The sequence below is a fragment of the Gallus gallus genome, chromosome 5 (genome assembly GCF_016699485.2).
Source record: "Gallus gallus isolate bGalGal1 chromosome 5, bGalGal1.mat.broiler.GRCg7b, whole genome shotgun sequence".
In the NCBI taxonomy this organism is placed as follows: domain Eukaryota; kingdom Metazoa; phylum Chordata; class Aves; order Galliformes; family Phasianidae; genus Gallus; species Gallus gallus.
Genome location: NC_052536.1, coordinates 14,457,251 through 14,481,370, shown reverse-complemented (window position 1 = coordinate 14,481,370; position 24,120 = coordinate 14,457,251). Strand labels below are relative to the sequence as shown.

Sequence of the window (24,120 nt, the reverse complement as noted above, 5' to 3'; positions counted from 1 at the left end):
CTTAAAGTGGTTCCAACAGCTTTCTAAAGGAAAACAGAGGTGGGCTCATTTCCCCTGCTATCTCCAGTGTGACTTTGATCCAAAGGTGTTTCATGAACAAGGTAACACAACTAAATGGTGACCTTATTCCCACAGGGTTTCCGCTACGTGGAAAAGGAGGGTCAGTGCTGCAGCCAGTGTCAGCAAGTGGCTTGTGTGGCAAACTTCCCATTTGGCAGTGTGACCATCGAGGTGAGTGCTCCCTGACTTTGCATGCTGAACTGAATTGACTTCAGTGCTTTTAGAAGTAGTGTCATACATTTTGAGGCTGGGAAGACCTTTCAGAGATTAGAAAATATCTGCATTTCCAAAGTAAATGTCAAAGTTTATATGGCTGCTCTCTTGGCTGTGCGCATCTTGCAGGCGCTGCTCTTTTGAAAATAATTTATCTCTGTCAGGAAAGGAGATCATGTCACTCCCTCTTCCTGGCATGCAGCAGAGAGAAGGAATTTGTAGGGGGTGGTGACATTGTGTAATACTGCTTTTGCAGAGATAAGTGAGCTGACTTCACATTATATTGCTCCAGTACTGAAAACAGAGTCATTATCTTGCCCTGAAGATACAGGGCTAAATAGTTTGAGCAAGCCATGTAACTGTACTAACAGTTGTTACAAATTTGCTGGGGCAGAAATTGGAAGTGTCAAAGCTGCTGTACTGTATGTAGTGCACCTCAGTAACACCCAGGTAATACACTAGGTCTTCTCAGCTTAGTGTTGCGTAGATGTGAGCTGAGCCTCAGGCTGGCTGTTTGCTTTTATTATCTCCTGCTATTGCTGTGAACAGTTAATGACGCTGTCTCACCCAGTGGCTATTGTCTTATGTGATATTTCTCCTCTGGTAGCTCTTGAGCTCTGCATCTCTTTTGTTTCATCCTTTCTTTCCTTGAAAATTTACATTGCAATTGGCTTCTCTTGTGCCAACGTAGAATTTTTTATGCTTCCGCTTAAAAGGTGGTTACTATGAGGAGGTTTTGCTTTTATCCATTAACCTTTATTTTAAAGTTTATTTTCTCTCTCAAATTATTTGCTTTTCTTTCATCTATTAAAAAACAGCTGAAATCCTGTAGAATTACTTTTATTTTGTTTATATTTCATTCCACCTATATTACCAGATACACATCGTGGTATCTCTTAGCATTTCTGTTCATACCTCTATATTTATTCTGCTGCCAGCTTGTGCTTCTTTCCATGTAGGTGACCAAAAAAGGGATTTTGTGGAGGCTGGCAGTTGAGTGAGCTTGGTAGATGTGAAATCAATGTCTCAGCACTATCAGATTGATTTGAACATCCTAGCCCTTCTGCCTGGGGCTGTATTACTATTGCATTATTCTGTTTGTATTGTCATACTGTGTTGTGATTTATTTATTCTTCCTGTTGTTTTTCAGGTTGGAAAGAGTTATAAAGCATCATACGATAACTGTACTCAGTACACATGCACTGAATCTGGGGGCCAGTTCTCCTTGACTAGTACAGTAAAGGTCTGCCTACCATTTGAGGAGTCAAACTGTGTCCCAGTAAGTATTTTAGAATTAGAAAAAAGCGTCCTGAAATGAGCCATGTCATTGCTCTGGGAGATTTCTTTACTCTTCTGAATGGGTCACTTCACTTTTTCTTGACCTTTCCGAGTCGATCATCCTATCTGAAGGAAATGTGCTTTTTTCAACTCTGAATGGACTGTCCCAGGAAGCTTAACAAAAGTATCTGTGAGCCGTGCACACGCTTCTTGTGAAGTAAAGCACTAGAACTTGAAAGAGGAGAGTCGTGGGGCAATGACAAAGCAGGATTTTTCATCAGCTAGGAAACACCAGAGTTTACAAAATGAAAGTGAACAAATGATAACTTACCATGGAGCCTTGGGGGAACACTGTCTTCTGCTGTGTGTTGCATTGCTAAGCAAAGAAATAGTAGATGAATGAGTAACAGGGATCATTCGTGATGTGGCCTTTGTGTCAGTCAGGCTGTTCCATTTCAGGGGCAGGTGTCATTCTTTGGCTTCAAATTTGCCTCTTTTGTGCTGGCTTCAACAGAACCTAGGTAAGGTCAGGCACGTGTTATGGAACATCCCATGTGGCTTGTGAGTAGATTTAAAGAAAAGTTTCTCCCTGATGGATTTTTTTTTTAAAGCTGTTCTGCATAAAACTGGTACACAATACACAAATGGGTCTGATGAGGAGTTGGTTTGTTGGTTACAGATGAGGGCATGTTTTTGAACTCCCCTTGTTTCTACGAGCTGCTTAACCGTATGTGCAAGCTAGACTTGAGTATCTGAACTTCTCTGGTTTGCTTTCAATACAGGGGACTGTTGATGTGACTTCAGATGGCTGTTGTAAGACATGTGAGTGTGTTAAATCACTGATTCCCTACTCAAATATGGCTAGGTTCTCCACTGCTTGTAGCCCTTCTGCATGCATCGAGAGCTTTGCACTTTCCATAGAATGGAAGACTGTTCATTTATCAGCAGAGCTCTTTTGTATCTGATAGTTGAGGCTCAAAGCGTACTTTGCTCTTGCAATGAGGACACCATAGCATCCACCCTAAAACTAGAGGTTGCCATAGAATCATAAATGTTAACAAGCACCATTTATAGCAATTATAATACAAACTAACTAGCTAACAGAACACTTCATGTCTCCTTGTCTTCGTTCAGCAGCACCTTACATCAACTTCATCCTAAGTCTTTATTTGAGCCAGTCCCCAGAGAAGTGTCGAGACAAATGGGGAATTGCTTTGCTGAATTGGTGCCTCTCTGCATTCTCTTTGTTTTTTCTTGTGTTGTTCTTTGTTTTTGTGTTGCCTGTTTTGTTTTGTTATGTTTTGCGTTGAAACTACAAGAGCTTTTAGTAGAACAATCTGCCCTTGGCTTCCCAGCAGATGTCTTTCCAAATTTCTTTTACTCCACCGTCTGAAGAAGTCTAACAGCAATGTTCTCCCCCACAGGTATCGACCTGCCACATAAATGCAAACGCAGCATGAAAGAGCAGTACATTGTTCACAAGCACTGTAAGTCTGCTGCTCCGGTCCCAGTGCCCTTCTGCGAAGGGACGTGCAGTACCTATTCTGTGTAAGTAGGAAACCTTCTTCTGTGTCTGGTCTTCCTGGCTTCTTGTTTAAAGAAGTTTCCTGGTTGGGAAACTGGGTGTGCAGAGCAGCAGCTGTTAGCAACGTGACAAAATGTCCTTGGTGCGATAGGAGTGCCTTATCTTAGTCACGAAAATAGGCCCTACTGAAAAGGGACCATTTAATTTATTAATTTCCTGTCCTTACTCATTTTTTTCATGGCTCTGGGAGTTTGATGGAGTTTTTTCCTGTTCTTTGGTCTCTTCTGCATGAATTGTTCATTTCTGTGTTGCCACAATGGGCTTAAATCCTGAATCCCTCAAGTTTTTGGTGTTTTCCTCACTGATTTCAGAGGATCTGGCCCTGCATGGCTAGTAGCGTCCTGGGGAAAGCTTGTTATGAATAAGCAGGAAAACAGTAAATTTTGTTCCTTTGCTCATTAGAAGTACTTCTGTTCAGAGTGGTAAATATGGACTGCTGGTTTAGGAAGAAAGCAACTGGTAGACTGATGTGCGAATCTCATTTCTATAGGTATTCCTTTGAGAACAATGAAATGGAACATAAATGCATTTGCTGCCATGAAAAAAAGAGTCACGTAGAGAAGGTGGAACTGGTTTGCTCTGAGCATAAGACACTCAAATTCTCATATGTGCACGTGGATGAATGCGGATGTGTGGAAACCAAATGTCCAATGAGGAGAACATGAGCATAAACTAAAGGAGACATTTCAGCTCCTGTTTCACGCTTCTCTAGCAAGTGGGTAGTTTAGAAAACAGCTGTGAGTAACCTTCAAGTGACCGTACTTCTCTCCTGTGCCTTTCCTTTCTGGTATTATATGCAGTTATGGAAATTAGCTGAAGATTTTGTTCTAAATGTTTGTAGAATAAACTGCATTTCAAAGAGAACTCGTTCTCTTGTTTCAGTGATGCTGCTAAAGGGGCAAGGTGGCTAATGGCTTTAATCCCAGAGTGGTGTATAAACCAAGGTTATCACAAGGCACCCAGAGAAAGCTCACGCTTTTCAAAAGTCCTGCCTGAAGAAAGTGGACATTACAAAATGATAATGAGATGCTTCAACTGATTTCCCTCAGAAGGGAAACAGCAATCAGTTCCACAGGGGTGGTTCAGTTGGAGATGCACGTCTCAGCACAGGGCCACATTGGTGATCCACTCCCCAGTGGTCCTGGGCCTACTTTGGCATCAAAACCAAGGTCATTGGAGGAAAGCAAGGTGCCTTTTAACTTCTGCACAGCAAGAACTACATCAGGAGTGTAAAAACATGCTTTAAGTGTACACAACGATATTAATATATTCACATCCTCTCACTGTTTTTTCATTATTAGCCAACATGAAACTTCAAGCTGTGTGTCTGGTATGAGAGGCTGATGTTCTGATCCACTGCTCCTTGCACGACTATGATTTGTTATAAGCAGTTTACTCCCAGATAGCATGTTCCATGAGACAGGGTGTTTGTGACAGTATTTTGTCTGGACAGGGGTCACAATAGCTCAGCAATACCTTCAGAGCATGCAGGTAAGGCGGATGTTTTTGCTGCTTGAGCAATTTGGGCTTTTTGTGACCTGAAAGAGGACTAAGGACTGGGATTTAAGAATACACTGACCTACAACCTGCTGAGCAGGGAGCTGTTTTGGAGGGCATAGCACAGCAGCTGACACAGCAGCTAACAAAAGTGCACCAACTTTTAGTTTTCCATTTTAAAATACTGCAGCTACTGAGCTCCAAGTAATCTCTTATTTAATTCTTTTTCATAATAAATTGTTGTAGTTGATGTCAAGTATGCTGTCTCATTATGGTATAACCAGTCTTAAAACTGCTGGAATCCTTGACTTAGAATAGGTATAGGAATTGAATATAATTTTTTCTTCATCCCTAAGTGATAGGTCCATGCTTATTTGATGGTCACAGTGATGCAACAGAGCAGCCCACATTATATTTCTGTGGGATTCAGCACAGCTGGTTTTAAGTAACTAGTTCTCCATCCTCTTTCTGGAATGATTTGCCTCCTGAGAATGGTGTGTTAGAAGCCTTAGGAAAGGCACCAATTTTGCAGCACTGGGTATTTTAAGAGCCACTGTAGTCAGACGAGACAGCTATTTCATCCTTTGTCTTTCTTTCTTTAAAAACAGTAAAAAAGAGGCTGGGTGTTCCTAACAGTAGCAGTGGGAACAGTTGATTGCAATGGGAATAACACAGTCCAGGCATCTTTGGTAAACATCCAAAAAATAAAAAAAATTAAAAAAAATCAGCAAGATGTTTGTACCAGTAACAAATTGCAGCTAAAGCTTCCATTCCCAACTTCTGTTGTAGTCAATGGACCAGTTTGCATATAAATGATAGAAATCCTCAAATAATTCAGATAAACATCAGCACAATGCAACTCCCTTGGAAGGCATGTGTTGCACTTGGTTGTAAGTGAGGCTCATGTATAAATTGCACATTAGCCTGTATAATGTTCTTACTGATACAAATCAAGCACAGGCCTGCTTTTGCAATGCAAAGAACAGCAGCAAGGAAGAAGAACATTCCTTCCTTTCCTCCTTCCCTTTCCCTGAGGGGGAAGAAATCATTCTTGAGTGTTTTGGTCATCAGAAGACTAAACAGACTTGTAAGTATTCAGGTACCAACTCATTTAAGCCCTGGAAGTCAATCATTCTCAATAGGACTGCTCAGCTAGAATGCTAGTGGAAACCCTTTCCATTTCTGCTTTATCTTCAGATGGGAGAAGGGCATAAAACACAAATTAATCTTATCAGGTACACTTAGAAGTCCGTTCTCCTGTGTGTTTTCCTGGTGCTGAGACTTTATCCAGAAACTGAGAATGCCACTGTTTTCCCGTTCTTTTTTTTTTTTTTTTTTTTTTTTTGACCTGCATTTTGCTTTTTAGGCAAGTGAAATTATTTTAGCTTAGAGCTGGAACAGTTTATTGCCATCTGCAGTGTGCTTTCAGAGGAACATGTGAAACCCTTCTCCCTTCACACTGTCCCTGGTACTTCACTTACTCACCCAGTCTGGCATCTATCTGGCCTGTGCTGTACTGTCTACAGCTTCAGTGGCCAGACAGTGAAGTGAACTCTTTGATCCCCTGTTTGCAGCTACAGAGTTCTAGCTGGATAAGACGTAGGCAGCAAGGTGTAGTCACTTTAACGAAAACTTTCAGGTTCCTCAGACAGTCAGTGGGTCAAACACCTTCCGTCACCCCACATGCACGAAGACATAGAACAAAAATCACCCTGAAAGCCTCGCTCAGCCTGTGGGGTATGACTAGAGTTGACCAAGATATGACTACAGCCAGCTCTCTCAGGAAAAAACTGTGCAGTTGTTTCTCATATGTGCATGCTCAACTGCTCATCTGTAGCCTCAGAGAACCTCTTCCAGCTTGCGACCAGTTTGCAAGTCAAACATTTCCCCAGCATAATGCAAGAAAAATCAATGGCATTGCTCCAAGTACTGTTTCTTCCATTCTATGTGGATTCTTTGCATTGGCATCCACTTTACTAGGGTAGTCCCAGCAGAACCACCCTTCGGATGAGCCAGTCAAGCCAGGGCTCAACTGGTTTTAGCTTGTAGCTGTTCTTTTCTTATTATGAGAGGATGGTACTACTCCCACTTGTTGAGCAGTTCTGAGGAAAAAATACCAGGAAGTATACTGTCCCATATTACTAAAATAAATATTTGCCAGAGATACTGCCTTGTGTCAGCTGAACAAGTCCAAAAGACACATTATCATGTCACTGATGTGAACTAAGCTGGATTGCCATTACAATGTGAACTCTGATTTGCCTATTGGTAAATTGAAAACAATTCCCATTTTTACGTAGTTTAGCTAATTTTTTGTTTGGGTTTTGTTAACAATTGTTGGAGTTTGCAAAGAGGATAAAAAAACTAATGGTCTGCTGTGAATATTTATTTGAGTAGAGTCACTGTTCTTCTACAGACTTTTCCATTGAGTGAATCCCCTGCCTGTAGAATCAGACCACTAGTTTAATTTACAGTGTGCTGTATCAATATCAATCTGTTCCGGTATCTGTAATCTTGAGTTGAAAACAAAGACCATGAGCTGTACATGCCCTCTAATACAGGAGGGATTGTTTAAAAGAATGCTGCAACTATTTTCTTTCGGTGCAATAGCTTGACAGTTAGAATGAGAAATTTCTAGTGTAAACGTGAAAAAAATTGTCTGACTTGGGAAAGTAACCTGATTAGTAACAAACTAGAAAAGAAAGTGGCATGGCAAATTCAGTGGATCATCTTGCAATTAAGGGGGAGACCAAGCATTGGGTGAGAGTTGTGTCTGACTTCTATGGATTTGTGTGCTCAAGTACATGTTCTTGGCCTTGTTTTTATTTTCTTTTTGATCCCAGATAAGGATGAAGGTAGGCCCCTCTTTTATGCAACCTTAACATTTCAGTTCATAAAACTTTTTGCACTGGTATATACCATTTCTTTTGTGAATCTGAAGGTGCAACACTTGCTTCTGTCAGGCATCCCAAACACGGTCTACAAGAAAGAAGTGTGACAATTTTCCAAAGACACCAAAACAAAGGTATCACTTGTGAAAATCTTTCTGGATTTTACACTTCAAAAGATCTGATTATATAATATCTTCAGGGCAACAATGGGTTCTAAGTATCAGTTTACCCTGTACAAAGCCATTCTCACATCAGTTTAATTCTTTGACAACACCCGTTCCTCTCTTAGTAAAGCAACAACCTCAGATGTGTGCCCAGCAAATTGGCTTTGTGTCAAAAGTAGACTGATGTTAGACCAGGAAGCTGCAAAGTTTTAGTTTCTTATGCACTTTATGTTTCTCTATGAAGACAAACTTTTCATCTCTAGGATAGTTTAATTGATACTGGTTTTAATTAATTAATTAATTTATTATTATTATTATTATTATTATTATTATTATTAATTTGAGAGAATTTGTCTGGTGGGATCCTGTCAATCTAGGTTGAGTGTTCTGTTTATATATAGCCCCACTTCACCCAAGCTTGCTTTCTGGGAAGGTCTGTTTGAAAAATAATCCTCTTGTTGGGAAGGAAATTATTTAACTGTGATCCTCCAGAGGATCCAATCCAGTGAAGTCCCCCACTGATATGACTGGGTAGAAGATGGTTAGCTTGACCATAGTTTGTCTCATCTACCTTCAGGGAAAATAAATATGCATTTAAACTGAGACTTGAGGCACTGTAAACTTTCAGTGTAGTTACTGATAATTAATATGCTCTTCACCTATGAGCTCAGCTGTCTCCTGGAAGTGCTCTCACCTAACTCTTGACTTTGTAGGCAGTCTAACATAAGTAGAGCTCTACACTGTCTAAATCCTTAAAAGCAATGTAAATAGCTGATGTATATATCAACATATACTTTTCTATTAAGAAGCACCTCAGAAATTTACCTCAAATTCTTACAACTGTGTGTCCTACCTTGAACATCACAACCATTCTCAGGTATTTTAGTGAAAGGTTCTTTCATCCATATGTTCAACAAGAACGATACTGAGAACAGTATCATCATATTCAGTACATTCTTTGGGGTGGGCTCACTTATCTTTAACGTTTGTAGTGATCATATATATATTTTTTTTAATTTTAATGTAGTTTGTAGTAATTGTCCTTATGCTCACCCATTGGTTGCCATTTCTATGTGTTTTATATATCAGTTACATTTGGCTTGAATTTCCAAAGATCACTGAGGAAGTGGTCAAGCTCTGAAATGTCTTTTTGCTGTGTCACCATATCTCCCTACACCGCTGTTCAAAGATAGTTGTGAGGCAAGGCCCTTGCCACTCCTTTACAGCTTCTTGTCCTCATTCCTTTGTGTATCCAGATATTTTTCTGTATTGATCAATCCATTTCCTTCTATGCCATAAAATTCTGGCTTACAACCGGAGTTTAATCTGACCCTCGGGGAGCATTGTTCTACAAACAAAAGGCTACTACAGTGCCATGTAGCCATGCCAGCAAATCATTGCTCTACGCTGCCACTTCATTGCGTGGAATTGGCTTTTCCCCTAGATCTGTTTCTATTTACTTCCCCAAGTGCCCCAACTTACTTCTAGAACTCCAAGTTCCACTTCTTATTTTCTTTTTTTTTTATGTTCTCCAGCTTTCTAACATACAAAAAACCATTTTAGGCTTAGGCATGGAAAAGATTTTTCAGGAATGTGGTATAAGCAGTAAATTCATTTTTCTTTACTGCTCCCCAGGAAATTTTTCAGGAACTGCCACATTGATCATGCCCTTCCTATATAAATAGACTTGGGAAACCCTTCAAAGAATTGTTACAGCCTGCAAAACACATTCTGTATGATGAAGTGCACTTCTAGAGGCCACTTACTGAGAACCAGGTCAGCCCCGTCGCATCGCTGTGGGTGTTCTTCTTTTCCAATGCCAAGTGAACATGGTTGGACATCTGTGCACTTCCAGCAACAAGTAGTTAATTTGGTGACACTTTCATAATCTGCGTTGTTCTACTCGCAGTGTATTACAATAACAATCCTTTAAGTCTTCCTAAAATGAAAAGCAGTTTCAGGCACATTCTCACCCTACATCCACACTTGCATAATTGGATAATTAGGTATTCAATTACTGGTCATACAAAGATTTCTGGCAGAAACAGGAGCTATGCCTATTAGTTCACCTTTCACTCCTTCAAGATCAGTGAGTGGGAAAACATTTGAGAAAAAAAAATGGAAAAAAATATTTTCCCAGCAGTCTCATATTTTGCTTTCAGAGCAATGCATGAGAGAATGCTCAACTTCCCAGTTGTTTTTATTAATAACTAATGAATTAAGTGGCTTGCAATTGATGGTGGTTTTTCACTTCAGAGTAAGACTCAGTGAAAGTAGTTTCTTTGCATCCCAGATGTGAGTATCATAGGATCGTATAACAACAGAATGTCCCAAGCTGGAAGGGACCCTCAAGGATCTTTGAGTCTAACCACTGGCTCCACATAGGACCATGGAAAATTTAAACTCTAGGTCTGAGAGCACTATCCAAATGCTCCTTGAACACCAGCAGCTCATGGCCATGCTATGCACTGCACTTGGGAGCCTGTTCCATGCCAGTGGTTCTCTTGTGCAGAACCTTTTTCTAACCCCCACCTGATCCTCCGCTATCACAGCTCCATGCTGTTCCCTTGGGCCCTGTCACCATCACTAGGGCAGAGATCAGTGCTAATGCCACATAGATCAACCTAGTGGATATAATTGCACTTGACAACAAAATTATTCTACAAAAATCCTGAAGAAATAAGTCGTTATTTTGTTTGATGAACAGTCCTACATTACTGTGAAAGAGACTGGGAGTTCCACAAAGTTCTTACATCTCAGTGGTACTGAATCACTTTAAATTCTCCTTCCTAATATCTTTGGGCTGATTTTCTTCCTAGCTTCTAGTGTATAAATCTGGGATAATTCAGGAACCTTTTTTTTTTTTCTTTCCTTTTTTTTTTCTTTTTTAAGTTATGCTATTACAGGATTAAAAGTGAACTACATTTTTAGTTTTTCATTTCCCTCATAGAGTGGGCTACTTTACACCAGAAGGATTCTCCTAACAAGACAATAAATAAAAAAGTTTTTCATTACCATCAGCAAAGATAGATATTTTGTACACAGAGCAAGTAAAACACTGCAGGCTCCAACTATGTGAACAAAACAGTCTATCAATAATGCATGCAAAGGATTATTAGTAATTAAGAACTGTTTCTCCTTGTTCCCACAGTCAAAACAACAGAGCGAACATTGAAATATGTAATCTTTGTTGTTAATGGATCCTAACTGGACTAGCAGGTCGTGCTTCACAGCTTACCTTGAAGGAAATACAAATTCATTATGTGTTCAGTTCACATCATAGCTGGAGAGATGGTGTGGCTCAGGACAATCCTTAGAGTGAAATTAATGCTTGCACCAGCAGGATCACAGAGCGAGAGAAGCCCTTTCTCTCTCTGAGTCTGGCATTTGGTATGAGCTTACATGGAAAGTAGTGTGGTGATGTGACAAAAATGGTGTGACAGCATCCCCAGCCAGCCAATTTGCTGAAGTGGAATGTTTTTAAAGCAAAAAGGGCTCTCCTATGCAACAACAACAACAAAACACAAAACAAACAAACAAACAAACAGATGCTTCCAGTCCATGGAGCTGGAATTTAGTAAACTAAGTAATAATCTGCAACAGGATTGCTCTCAAGAGGAACTGCAGAGCCCTTGGGCCAAGCTGATTTTAAAAGGTTGGGTTCAACAGGTCCCCTTTCAGCTGTGTCGAAGAAGAGCGTGTCCTTCCCTTGGCACAGTTGTGGTGGCCAGCTCCCTGCATGGTCCTGGGAAGCCCTCCTCACCCTCACATCTGAAGTCAGCTTTGGGTCAACCGAAGGCCCCTGCACCTCCTCTCCCATCTGCACTCCCATTTCAAGCTCACCTTATGTCTCTCACACTCCTCTAGCACCGTTTGCCCTCCCAAACCTTCTCCCCACCAAGGCTGTGCAGTTACTGTGAGGGAAGGAGCCATCTCCTCCTCCAGAGAGGGCTTCCTGCAGCCGGCAGCAAGTGCCCTTCCTCTCTATGGAAGCACAGTCAAACAAACAGAGGTGTTAGTTCAGCTGATTTTACACACATCTTAGGTTTTTTTGAGAAAAGGTTCGAGGTTTGCAACACTGTCTCAGAAAATAACCTTCATCTGAACCATCTGCAGTATTTTTAAATGAGACAAACTGCCAAGGTGAAAAAAAATTCAAGAAGTGATTTTCTTTAAAACTGTTTGACTTAGATTAGATTATTGTATTGCTATATTCATAGTATTATTTGTGCTCTGGCTTTGAAATTGTACCATGGGTACTGTCAACATCCCAGAAGTGAAACTTTATAAATTGCTGTTTCATTCATTCTGGCAGGCCTTGATCTTTCTTTTACAATATCAAGAGAGCATAATTATAACAACACAATCAACAGAACAAATTAAAAGCTAAAAATTCATATTACACTTCATAGCACCAAGATGCATTCTCATGTTTTGATAGAGAGAAAACTGCAACCACGGGTGTGAAACTTTAAGGAAAAAATCGATAGTTCAACCATAGAATCATCAAATCATTAAGGTTCAGAAAGACATCTACGATCACCAAGTCCAATTGTCAACCCACCCCAGCATGCCCACTGAGCCACATCATGGTTCTTGAACGCCTCCAGGGACAGTGACTCCACTCCCTGGGCCGCCTCTGCCACTGCATCACCATACTTTCTGAGAAGAAATGTTTCCTGACAACGAACTTGAACCTCCCTTGGCACAACTTGAGGCCATTCCCTCTTGTCCTATCACTGTTACCTGGGAGTAGAGGCTGACCATATGTCAGTCCCGGATAAACGTGTTTGTCATTTACCGGAAATTAGTTTTGGATGTAAGGATAACATGGAGAAAAATGACTTTTAAATCGGTCCTGAAGATAAAATACTCAAAGGCATTCCATTTCATTAAATGGTAGAATGTTCAGGATGATGATAATTTTACTGTAATTATTAAAGCTATGCTAAATTACTCTTAAATGTTTCTTCATTCTTTTAGACATAATTTCTGATTTCCTCATAGGTGGTGTATTTTTTTTCTTCTGCTTGCACCAGGGTCTACTTACATCACCAATGGCATTCTCCTAATGCGTTTATACAATTAGTTATGGAATGTCTCATTATCTTTTCATGGATTTCTTTGCATTGGTTTTAGCATACCATATGCACGTGGAGAGAAAATATTAAGTATTGCACATTACTTTGTCCTTAAAGTCCGTTTGAAGCAATGCTATATTTCTACTGCAGATGTTACTGGGTGTTTTTCTGTTTTTACTTAGGCCAACATAAACTAGGACAAAATTAGCTCAAGTCAATATAACAGTAATGAAGAAAAGAAATAAGAAAACAAAACCCACCTGGGTAAAGAGAGAATTAATCATTTGTTTACAATAAAGCATAACATTCATTAATAATACATCCATGTGACTGCATATCAATCATGTTATACCCTTTTTCTAGCTTTTCTAATTCCTACATGCAACCATAATCCTCTTGACTGTAAATAATTAAATATATATATATTAAAAAATGTTAATAATGTTTGTTAAGAACCAAAAACATTGGGTGTTGAGAGAGCTTTTTTTAGGTAAAGGACGTAGAGCTAATTTGCATATTTGGTGCACACACCATCTACACCCAGAAAGTCAACACAGTGTGGGTGGAGTGATCAACAGCTTTTGCAAAGGTGTTTGCTTTTCTTTTTCCTTAATCTGGAAACCAGATATAGTTTGTAAGCCATCAAACTGAAAGGCTCTGAAACAATTTTTCTTAGGAAATGGCGAAGGCAAAAAACCTATCAGGCTTAGGATGGAGATCAGCAGGTTTCTGAAATACTACCTAGCATGATTCCTTTTGGATGCCAAAAGGGGAGCCGGTGGCTAGAGAGTTTGCTTTGTTTGAGGTTCTTAACAGAATTCACTTGTAGCCCAGAGACAAGAGCTTCAGTGACATAGGTCAGAAGGGCCATGTTGATGCTTATTAGGGCACATTCAAGTCCATCTTCCCTGTTTGAACAATATGTTCCTGACTGTTGGCATATTTCTATATGATCAGCCAAGTTAAACTTCATCATCTTGCCTTCTATATATGATCTGACATACACCATGGCTGCAAAAGGCACGTCCAGGACCTTTGCCAAACTGAACATTTAGCACAGCTTTTGTGCTGTGTTAGTGCTCCTCACCCAGCTGCCACATGTTTTTCCAATGCTAGCTTTATAATTTCTACTCTAATTGAAGCAATGTCGCTCAATGTCAGCTTATCTTATCTGTGACCTGTTTTTCATCACAACACTGCAGATCTCAAGGCCTGAAGTTAAATCAAGTAACCTGGCCTTTTTTGCTGGGCCTGACAAGGAGATGTGGAGGCTTGTAAGACAATCTCTATTTTGTAGTTCATCTGTTGTTTGAAATTCAGTCATGAAATCAGAGGCTCCCTTCAAGTATTCACACTGCAAATGAGATGACTGCATCTCCTTCATCCTAGATTGGCCTGGTGTTATTTTTCAGGAGAGTACAGCCTGCGTGACCAAGTGCTACTGTAGTGTTATTTTGACATGCCTTGGGAGGTGTCAGAGGAGAACATTAGTGAAGCAAATTGCTATGTGCCACTAATGGTGTTCTTGCAATGGGCTATGTTTGCTTTTCAAAAGCTGTATTCAATAGATCTAATAAATCATTAAATTGCTTTTCACAGGTCTGCTGCAGCATAGCTAACCTCCTGCCTAACTGCTGAGGCAGACTTCAGCAAACACACTACATGGGACAGCTGAAAAGCCCAAACATAATGGCAGGGGTGAATTTGTTTCTGTGTTGACCAAAACATCTATTTCTCCCTAAATCAAATATACCAGCACAATGGAATCACCCCCAAAATACAGTATATTGTGTTGTTCTTAGGCTTTAACATAGGATTCTGCGCTCTCATTGTTCTTTCCACTATGCCAGTAAGCAGTAGTGTTTACTGTACAATTTTCATGGGCTCAGCTTCTGTGCTTGGTTAATTATAAGGAAGCAACTACAGTTTGAAATCATTGCATTTCTGAATCCAGGACAAAGTGCTACCAGACAAAACTTATATATTCTTTAACTGAACAAGTGCTTTTGAACAACTTTTATAGCATTGGAGTCCACCTTCTTCCTGCCCACGTCCAATCGTAAGTCTTTTTCATCATGTATGAGTGAGCTTGACAACAAAGGTGAAAGAATTTGGTTTAGTACGTGCGTGGTGTCAGTGTAAGTGACAGGAGCTACCTGGGGAGAAGCAGATGATCTGCATGAGGCTGGAAAATTCCTGTCCCTCAAAACACATGCAATTTAAGACAAAAGGGACAGTACCACAAAAAGGTATTGATCCAAAAGAATTTTCCTGTGTTCATTCAGATTGCTAACAATGCACTGATAAGACAAACCAGGTCTGATAAACATGGTAATTCCTGTGAGAATGACCCAGACTTACGGAGCACTTTCACTGCAGATGACAGACCCATCTCTTCCTTTTTGAACTGTGCCTCAGTTTCACAATCTGGAAAAGTTCCCGAACAACACAAACTTCCTAAGGGATGGGCTACATCGAGCTGCCTCCACATATTCTCCTGGTGAGCTTACTAAGGATTCCTTATAGCATAACAAGAATTCAGTTTCTTTTGATGACCAACTACGTGTCATCATTGGGCTCTACAGAGCCAAATTTAGGATAGCTGCAGGATGGTTTGCCTCTAAGCTTGTCAGATGTATTGCACATCAACCCATACTGATGTGTTCAGGGTTTTTTGTTTGTTCGTTTTTTGTTTTTTTTTTTACTTTTTTTTTTTTTTTTTTTTTACAGTTTTTGTCTGTGTTTATCAACAAATGCTGGCTCATTAAAAGAGAAATGTTTCTGATGGAAATTAGTATGGGAGAACTTCTCTCATTTTACCTTTGACTTAAATTAAACATATTTCATGGAAAATAAACTGAGCAGCAAAATTACACCTCCTGTTCTGCCTTCTCCATGCATACAGGTTGATTAGTAAACTTACTGAAAGCTTATCTCCTCACGGAAGTGAATTTGGATTAAGGGTGTGTGTACGAATTCAAACTGTGCTGCTCGTCACTGATTGGCTTCCTGGATGATTGCTCTTATCTGCAAATAAAGAGTGGTCTATGGACAAAGCTAAGTCAGAAAAAGACACTCTTTCCAGCTTCAGAAAATGTTTTTCTGATTTACTTTCATCTACAAGTGTATGCTTATTATGTGGTAACATGGCCACAGAGGGAGTAGGGGTGAGGCTTAGCATGAGATGTTCATAAGAGGCAGAAAGGGAAGGAGGGCAGGGGCTGTGCTATTGGCCCTATAGAGCATCAAGCATGAACCCTCCTAGTTCTCCATAACCACAAGAGCTGTTAACAGATGAGATACATATTTGCTGCTGCTAAGTTTCTGCATGCCTTCTTGTGAATAATATGGGATCTCAGGCAGCTTTTACAATTCTTCCTTACATGCTGGATGTTACATCATTTAAGCATTTTTAACAGGTAGAAGTGTTAACAATTTGGCATCCTGGATAGATTCCAGTGTTCATACCTCCATTTTGTTTACCCATGTAGATTCAGCTCCTGTAGCCAAAGCTCCAGTAGCCCTGAACTGCAGATAATAGCCACATTGTCAGTCTGTGGACTCACGGGCAGGGTATTCATATGACTTGTACTGCTACTATATCAACCACACACAAAATGCTATAGCTGACACCATTTTTTTCCCCTCATTCTTCTAACTATTGAAACATTTAACTAAGAAATAGGCATTTTCATTTCTTGGCAACTTAAGATTTGTGTTCTGGTTTGGTTTTGCTGGAGAAGTATTTTCTCGACTTTGTTTTTCAGAATGCAGTTTGACTTTATCCTTTAGCATTGATTTAACATCAGTCTTTCTCCTTCCCTTACTTTCTAATCTTTTGATTTGGTGAAGAAAGCCAATAAATTTAATTTGCATCCCAACCATAAGATAATTAATACGTAAAAATGTACTTCAGGAAGTACAGAGATTGATTAAATTTTGACACAAGGCTAAAGAACAGTGCCAATACTGATTACTTCTACTGTCTACCTTGGCTAGAGATAATATAATCACAGATCCTAAAAGGAAAAACACAAGTTCTCAGCACTCTCAGGCAGTATCACAGATTCTGTACACTACACACACATACACCTTATTGCTCTGAGATGTTTCAGCCTTAAACCAGGTTGGATGGGGCCCCAGGTAGCCTGATCTATTGGCTCACAACCCTTCTCATGGCAGGGGGGTTGGAACAAGTTGATCTTTGAGGTCCCTTCCAAGCCAAGCCATTCTATGGTTGTATGATAAAGGCAGTGATGGAGCACTCTCAGTTCACTATTGCTAAGAAATGTCATACCTGGTGGAAAGGATTTCACTGCCCAGTTTCCAACTCCTCCAAAGCATCCTTATTTAAACCTTAAGCAGTAAGAGGAAGAGGAACCATTCATATTAAGTTTTTTTTCAGAAACATTTTACTTTTGAATTTAAAGAAAGACCAAGCTCTTTTAAATAGTTCTCTTTACATTTTAGTTTCTGTCATGACTCTTCCAGTGGAACCAAACAAAACTGGAAGAGTTTTGCAAGTTTACTGTATCAAGAAGGCCAAAGGTTGTTTATCTATAAATTAGTGAATACTTACTTAGACCACAGTTTTTTGTCCCCCTGAGTTAGATTTAAGACAGCTTTTGTTCATCTACATAAAGAAATAAATAAATAATCCTCACATCTTATTGAGACATCTAGCCTAAATCAATACACCTGTAGTGTAATGGCATTAAGCAACATGTGCTACGTAGGGCCTTCTACCCAGGACCGACCTCAAACAGCTTTCTTGGGTTAAAAAAAAAAAAAAAAAAAAAAGCATAGACCTTCCTGCTTCACTAAAGACTGAGCAATGAAGCCTTACCTCATGTTTTCTGCACACCCAAAGTGTCAACAGTAAAGGCAGAATGAAAGCACTGAAAATATAACATGGTTCAATTAGCAGTCTGTCTGTACCACCACATTTTCTCTTGTTCTTATGAAAATCTAAGAAAAATCAAAACTAAGAGGAATGGAGCACTGAAAAGAAATGAGGAGCTCCCTTAGGAAGACAGTCTAATACTACAGATTTATTTTGGAGGAAAGCATTTTATAAGCTCTACAGTGGAATGAGCAGAGGTATTAAAAGTGCAATACTTGGTAGGAAAGTTAATCTTCCTGTGTTTTAAGGAATGATTTGCAGGAAGAGCTGTGATGTTGGATGTTTTCAGTTAAGATTGCACATATACAGCACAAGTTTATTTCACATGTATGTTAGGATTCTTGGTGAAAAAAGGCACTATTATTAATGCGGTACATTATTATCATTATTAATACATTAACAACAGTAATTACTGCAAAGGAAGTGAGCTATTTGTTCAAACAGTATCGCTTTATCATCAATTCCTATCTATGTACAATTTAAATGGGAATAAGTCCAGCCCACAATAATGTCAAAAGTCCAACTGAATTTCATTTACAGTGCATTAAGCAGGAAAGGAAGATAATTTGGGAAGTGTGGGTTGTGTAGATTTTGCTTACTTTGGCTAGACTCATTCCTGCATAATACATTCCTGGCTCTCCCATTTTTTTTTTGCAGGTAAGATTTTCTTTTCCAGCGCTGCAAGATTTCTGTGCTTCTTACAAAACAAGGCTACATACCGCTCCTGGCGTGTGAGCCAAGGGGAAAACCCTCTCTGTTCCACGTCCTATGGTTTTCAAAGGCAGCGATAACATTTTTCACTCTGCTGCCATGTGGCTAGCATTTTCAACTTCCTGCAGGTGAACTAAAGAAAACAGACCAGTGTCTTGGTTGTGCGTTTCACAGAAGGAGTAGTTCCCAGCCCGATGCTTTTGGGCACTACATTGAACCCACTTGCCTCTAAGCTTCCCCAGGTACATAAGGATTTTACTGCTAGCTTTCCCCTTCATCCCCCAGTTACATGTCCTTGGCACAACCGCTCTCTCAGAAGCTCTGAAATAGTTCAAGTGCTGCTTTCTCATCACCACCCACAGAGGCACCATCTGCTCCGTGGGACCTGCAGCTCAGTGCGTGCTCGGGGTTTATGGCAACCCGAGTTAGGTATCAATAAGACTTGCTAACACATTTCCTCTTTATACAGCACAAAAAGCTACATGGTGAAGGCAGGGAGGGAGCTTTGGCAGCAGTCTTTTACAGGTCTGCACACACTGCCCATTCTCCTTTTCTTCACCAGCTGGGAGCACTATCTGAGAAAAATTCATGCATTTCAACTGCTTCACGGCCATGTGATAGGGTGTTTGATGTGGAATGGGGCTAAAGCAGCAGCCACAAAGAGATCCACATTATCCAAGGATCTCATTCCAAACCATGGATTACTTGCAGATAGCCTCAGGTGCAAATGAGACAAGCCACTGCCTGGAGTCCTGACTTTCAGGACTTACAAGTCATCTCTATCTGTCACCAAGTCACATTAGGCTATCGCATTCTTGTCTGTGGGTCTTGTGCAGCCCTAGACAAACCTGGCTAGTCCTACTTACGGGTCACCAAAGGTTGCACCTCTGCTGTAGCATGTACAGGATCTGTTACTTCTTAATCACGGACTTTCACCCCTCAATATACACAATTTTTTAATCTTAGCTAAGTTTGTAGCAAGAAACAAGCTTCTGCACTGCCAAAATTTACTTTTAGGAAAATTCTATTTCTCCAAACTCTAGCCACTTTAAGAAAACTGAAAACAGGCTACCATTACATTTTGGTCATTCCTCAGGTTTTGGACCAGTCACCAGCTGATAGCTCTTTACACCAGACCTCTTTTAAATCCAGATTCATATCTGCCACTCCTTTACTTCATAGTGCAAGAAGTAGGAGTCAATAGGAGGTGGTAAAGGGAGTTCTAAGGCAAAAATAAAAGCAGCCCTGCTACATTACAGAGAAATTTCTCAGTTCTTTGGAGGGTCACAGTGCAGATGGAAACAACTACACTGTGCACTTCACTCATGAGAGAAGCAGGAATACATTCATTGATACAATGTAGTCATTTAGCATCAACTTAATGAGATACAAGATGGCTGGATAGACTTGATTATTTGTTGCAGAGAGAGTAGGGTTAAACGCACATAGGAGATCCTCCTGTTGAGTCATGAGATTCAGAGTGTACCCCATTTGTTTCTAAACTCCTTGAACCATGGAAGGAAGGAGTCCAGGTGTGGCTGGATCCACTTCTTGTCCCAGACTTAGACAATAATTTATGTCTAAAGGATCAAATGCACACAATCAAAGATGTAATCTTAGCAAAGCCAACAAGCTTAAAACAAACTATGAGCCACTAATCAAGTATCTGCATTGACAAGGTGTCTTGAAAAAGTATAAGGGATCTATGCACAGGCATAGCCTCATGAAGCATCCTTACTTGATGGGAGATCCTGTTATGCAGCCTCCCTCCACGCAGGAGAGGTTGAGGGGCTTTGGGCTACTCACTATTTACAGATGATGATATGCTCATAGCCATACTTAGCTTTCAGGCACACTCTCTATTGGCCCTCAGCTATTGCACCAAGTGTCTGCTATCATTTCTTTCAGCCCCCAGTTTGAGATAGGTTTGTGGTCATTAATTTGTATTAGTGAGAGTGGAGGAAGTTGGGGAAAGAAGGGAGAGAGCAGGGAGCACACTGTCACAGGTCACAACATGCAGTTTGGCAACTTCAAAACACAGTACCAGGAAGTTGGTTTCTTTTTCTTTTTTTTTTTTTTTTTTTGTTGATCCCATATCAGAAGTCTCAAGTGCTTGAAGGACAATATCTGACCTAATAATGATACTTAGTTTGTCAACCTATTGCCTATATAGATTCTAAAGCTTTATATATTTCAGGGAAAAGAAAAAGAAAGGGGGGGGGGGGGAGGGACACGACATTTCTCCTTTAAAAAGATAAATTACTGTGCTCCTAACCCATCCCCTCTTGATTGAGTTATGTTCAAGAGTCATGGAGGGCTGGCCTTAAGCAAATATCCTAGCAGGTTTATTACGTCAAAGTCATGTTCTCTCCATTGTGTCTAATGCTAAAGGTATTGAGGAAATTCCACCAGTAAAATCATTTTCCAGCTTCTCTGCATTCATTGCCAAGAACACCATCAGAACAGCTTATAGACAGAGTTGCTATTGGCCTGTAGCATTTCTTTCAAAGGAAAACAAGAGCAAAAAGAGCAACATTGCTGAAATATAATATAAAATGAGAATAAAACATCATTTTCTTGTCCCCAGTTGAACAAGACTTTCTGCAAAGTAAGTGGAACACAGTCTAACATGAAACAGATATTAAAATATGCATTTTAAATGAAGATCCAGCTCTGGTTGGGACCCATCCAACTTTGGTGTAAACTAACCAGTGTAAGGACATACAAAAATAGTCTGAAGGTAAAAGGCCCCTCAGGGTTCAGTGCCCTTCACAACTCATTTCATGCATGGTTACCCTTACATGATATGAGATCTCCCTCCAATTATGGCTTTCCAGCATCTATTCCTGTTTTTGTTTGCGTCACTTCTATCTTAGGAATCTGGAATGAAATAGATAATTCCTCCTATCATCTGAGATTTCTCTCTAGGAAAATGAAGGAGAAGACTCACAACTTATGAAGTTCTGAGTGAGAGTAATAAGAATTGCTTAAACTACACACCATCTTCAGTTACTAAACAGAGGCCTTACGTATACACACACAGTTCCTTATGCTTCAGGCCAGAACCCATTCTCTCTCTCAAACAAACCAGAAAGATTTCAGATGTTTCTCAAACCAGATCATCAAAGCAAAACCAACCAAGCTTGGAAGTTATTCAAATTCTGCATTCTGATTTTCCAGATGAGATCCTTTCCTATTTCATTGAAAAAGCATAGAAAGATAAGGATCTCCTGCATATTGCAGAGGTTAAGCTCCTTTTGAATCATCTCTCCCATCATTTGTCTTCATTTCTTTACTTATTTTTCCCCACACCTTGTGTCTATGATGCAAATTCAGCAACAGCATGTGGCCTGGCAGCCCATGCTCATAGTAGAGGTGCTGCAGCCCCAGGAGTACTGCACTTGTGAAGGTAGAGGAGTTAATGAAGAAAAAATGGCAATAAGCAACTTGAGAAGAGGGAGAGATGTTAAGAATTGAGGCATTGTTTTCTGGATTAATGGTTCGTACAAAAAGAGGAAAGTAAAAACTTTTCCTATTATAGGCAGTTGAGAATGGTACGGTCTGCTCACACTTTAAGAAAAATATCATTTTAGTAATTTTCTCCAAACAATTCCAAGTAAACTGAAACTTTTCAATTTGTTTCATCTTATTCCTGATATACCTGATGGTGACAGTTTAACTGGTAATCAAAGCTGTAGTGTTTAATATATGCGATCAGATTTGTAGGGCTGTGAATGGAGAAGTGTGCTAGATGGATATATGAAGGTCATCTTGCTCTGCTAACAGCAGAAAAGGACAGTAGGAGATGAGAGGGCTAAGTGTTTAGAAAAGTGGTAACCAAAGCATCTTGGGTTACGCATAGAAAAATCAATGCTAACAGTGAATCACTAAAAATGTCTATCCACTGTTTTAAATTCCTCTTCAAAGAAAGATGTTTTCAGCTTTGTCAGTATAGCAGTAGCTGTTATGCTTAACTGTCTTCAAAAACAAATTTATCTCTAGAAAAGACAATGAGCATAGCTAAAAAAATACCTCCAGAAACAGTGATACAGACTCCCCAGTACCAAATAAAACATAACAGTCTGCTCACTGACATGTTGACCAGTAGATCTCAGCCTCTTTTCTCTCCCACACCACACCTTGTCCTTCCCTAGATGATTGCTTCTTCCTAAAGTCACTAAGATGATTTCTACATTCTTCATGAAGGTAGTCAGCGGCTTGGTTGCATGGGAACACTGGTTTAAACTCATTTAATGAGAAAATGCAAACTATTGCCTGACCTACCCTACATAATCAAAGGCTGGCATACAACCAACACTGGATACAAATTTTGTGGAGTCTGATGTACAATAACATGTAGATTCTTGCTCCATCTGCTCCTAGGTTTATATGAGCCAAGTGCCTAAGAGGAGCTGAAGCACAAGTTTGCTTGACAGAGTTTAGGAAGGGACATTAAAAAAATTAAAAAATGCATGAAACAGAAGATAACATATTTTAAGTCTATTAATAATGTTCAAGTATGAAAGAAACATTTAGGTTTCAGGTCTTGGGCAGTAGTTTACAGCTGCAGACCTCAAGGAGGCTTCTCAAGTTCAATATGATTTTACAGAAATACAGACTTACTGCTTATCAAATTACACTTTGGTTCCTATGATCCCCTTCCAGTTTTAATCTGCATAAGTGAGGTCAAAACTTGAATACCTTGAGCGTCACCCTGAGTTTATACTACCTAATTTCAGTCATTTAGCCATATTAGTGAATTATGACCCTTAGGTTCCCCACCAAATCAATACACTACAAAAGCAGCTCAGCCCATTAAAGAGACATCTCTCCTTGTATTACACTACGTTGGCTCAAATCCTAATTTAAGTACCCTCGTGTCAAGTGCCCACATCAGACAGAACATACAGCCCTCATATTTTATTGATCTATAAGTTTTGGCATCTATTAAAACTCAGTAATCATTTAAAGATACTTGACAGGGCTCCAATATGACTTGCTTAGCACAAAGTATTTCTCAGCCTTCAAACCAAATGACCGTGGTCTGATATTGAGAGGGACTCCATCAGGAGTAGACCCCAAACTTGATCTTCCATTCTTACTCCTGCCATTATTTTCCAGATAGATAACATGCAAATTCTTTTGCCCGTTCCCCAGAGAAAAGACATGCTTTATAACCCCTTTTATTCACAAAGCTCATGGTCTAACCTGCACAGCAATTCAGTGACACAGCAATAAACACAACAAATCCTGAGATGAGTCTGTTTTAAGATTACAGACTCTGACTGAAGATTTGAAATACAGCATAAAAATGTGAATATCTTCATGATCATGGAAATTTTCCATAGCTTTTGGGAACTAAGCTCAGTTGTACTGTTAGCAAATGTCAAGTTAAATATTAATTTGATTTCTGACAGCAGTCACTGATGCCATCTCTTAGTCCCACAAAGCTACCCAATCCCAACATTCATAACAAGCTTATACCTACTAGAATCCTTTGTCAATCTCATCAAGACACTGAGGATCTTCCTACTTTACTTCATACTACTTTATAAAGATGAAACATCACTTGAAAAAAAAAAAACCTGGCCTTTATAAGTACAGTTCCTTCTAATTACAGTTCCTACATACTGAGTTACTGTTCTCTCAGCTTTTGACCTCTACCTGTCTACCAACCTTCCAAAAAACTTTTGAGTGCAATAACAGGGACAGTCAATATTATAAGATCCAGGAAAAT

At 39.8% G+C, this 24,120-nt stretch overlaps 1 protein-coding gene and 1 long non-coding RNA gene across 9 annotated transcripts in view; one reads left to right on the top strand and one right to left on the bottom strand.

The window, feature by feature from the left end:
• The window catches only part of OVOA (ovomucin, alpha subunit), a 43,354-nt gene extending 39,354 nt beyond the window's left edge, over nt 1-4,000 (top strand). For all 8 annotated transcript variants that reach the window (XM_046941371.1, XM_003641367.6, XM_015286527.4 and 5 more), the window contains 5 exon segments: nt 136-231; nt 1,424-1,552; nt 2,334-2,373; nt 2,976-3,099; nt 3,627-4,000. In XM_046941371.1, coding sequence (XP_046797327.1) covers nt 136-231; nt 1,424-1,552; nt 2,334-2,373; nt 2,976-3,099; nt 3,627-3,801 — 564 coding nt within the window. In that variant the 3' untranslated portion in view covers nt 3,802-4,000.
• The window catches only part of LOC101748245, a 62,034-nt gene continuing 38,921 nt past the window's right edge, over nt 1,008-24,120 (bottom strand). Inside the window, exons 12-15 of the long non-coding RNA XR_005860366.1 lie at nt 17,616-19,963; nt 9,455-17,125; nt 1,883-2,068; nt 1,008-1,782 (exon numbers count right to left, since the gene is read on the bottom strand). This is a non-coding gene — a long non-coding RNA (uncharacterized LOC101748245). The remainder of the gene's footprint in view (nt 1,783-1,882; nt 2,069-9,454; nt 17,126-17,615; nt 19,964-24,120) is intronic.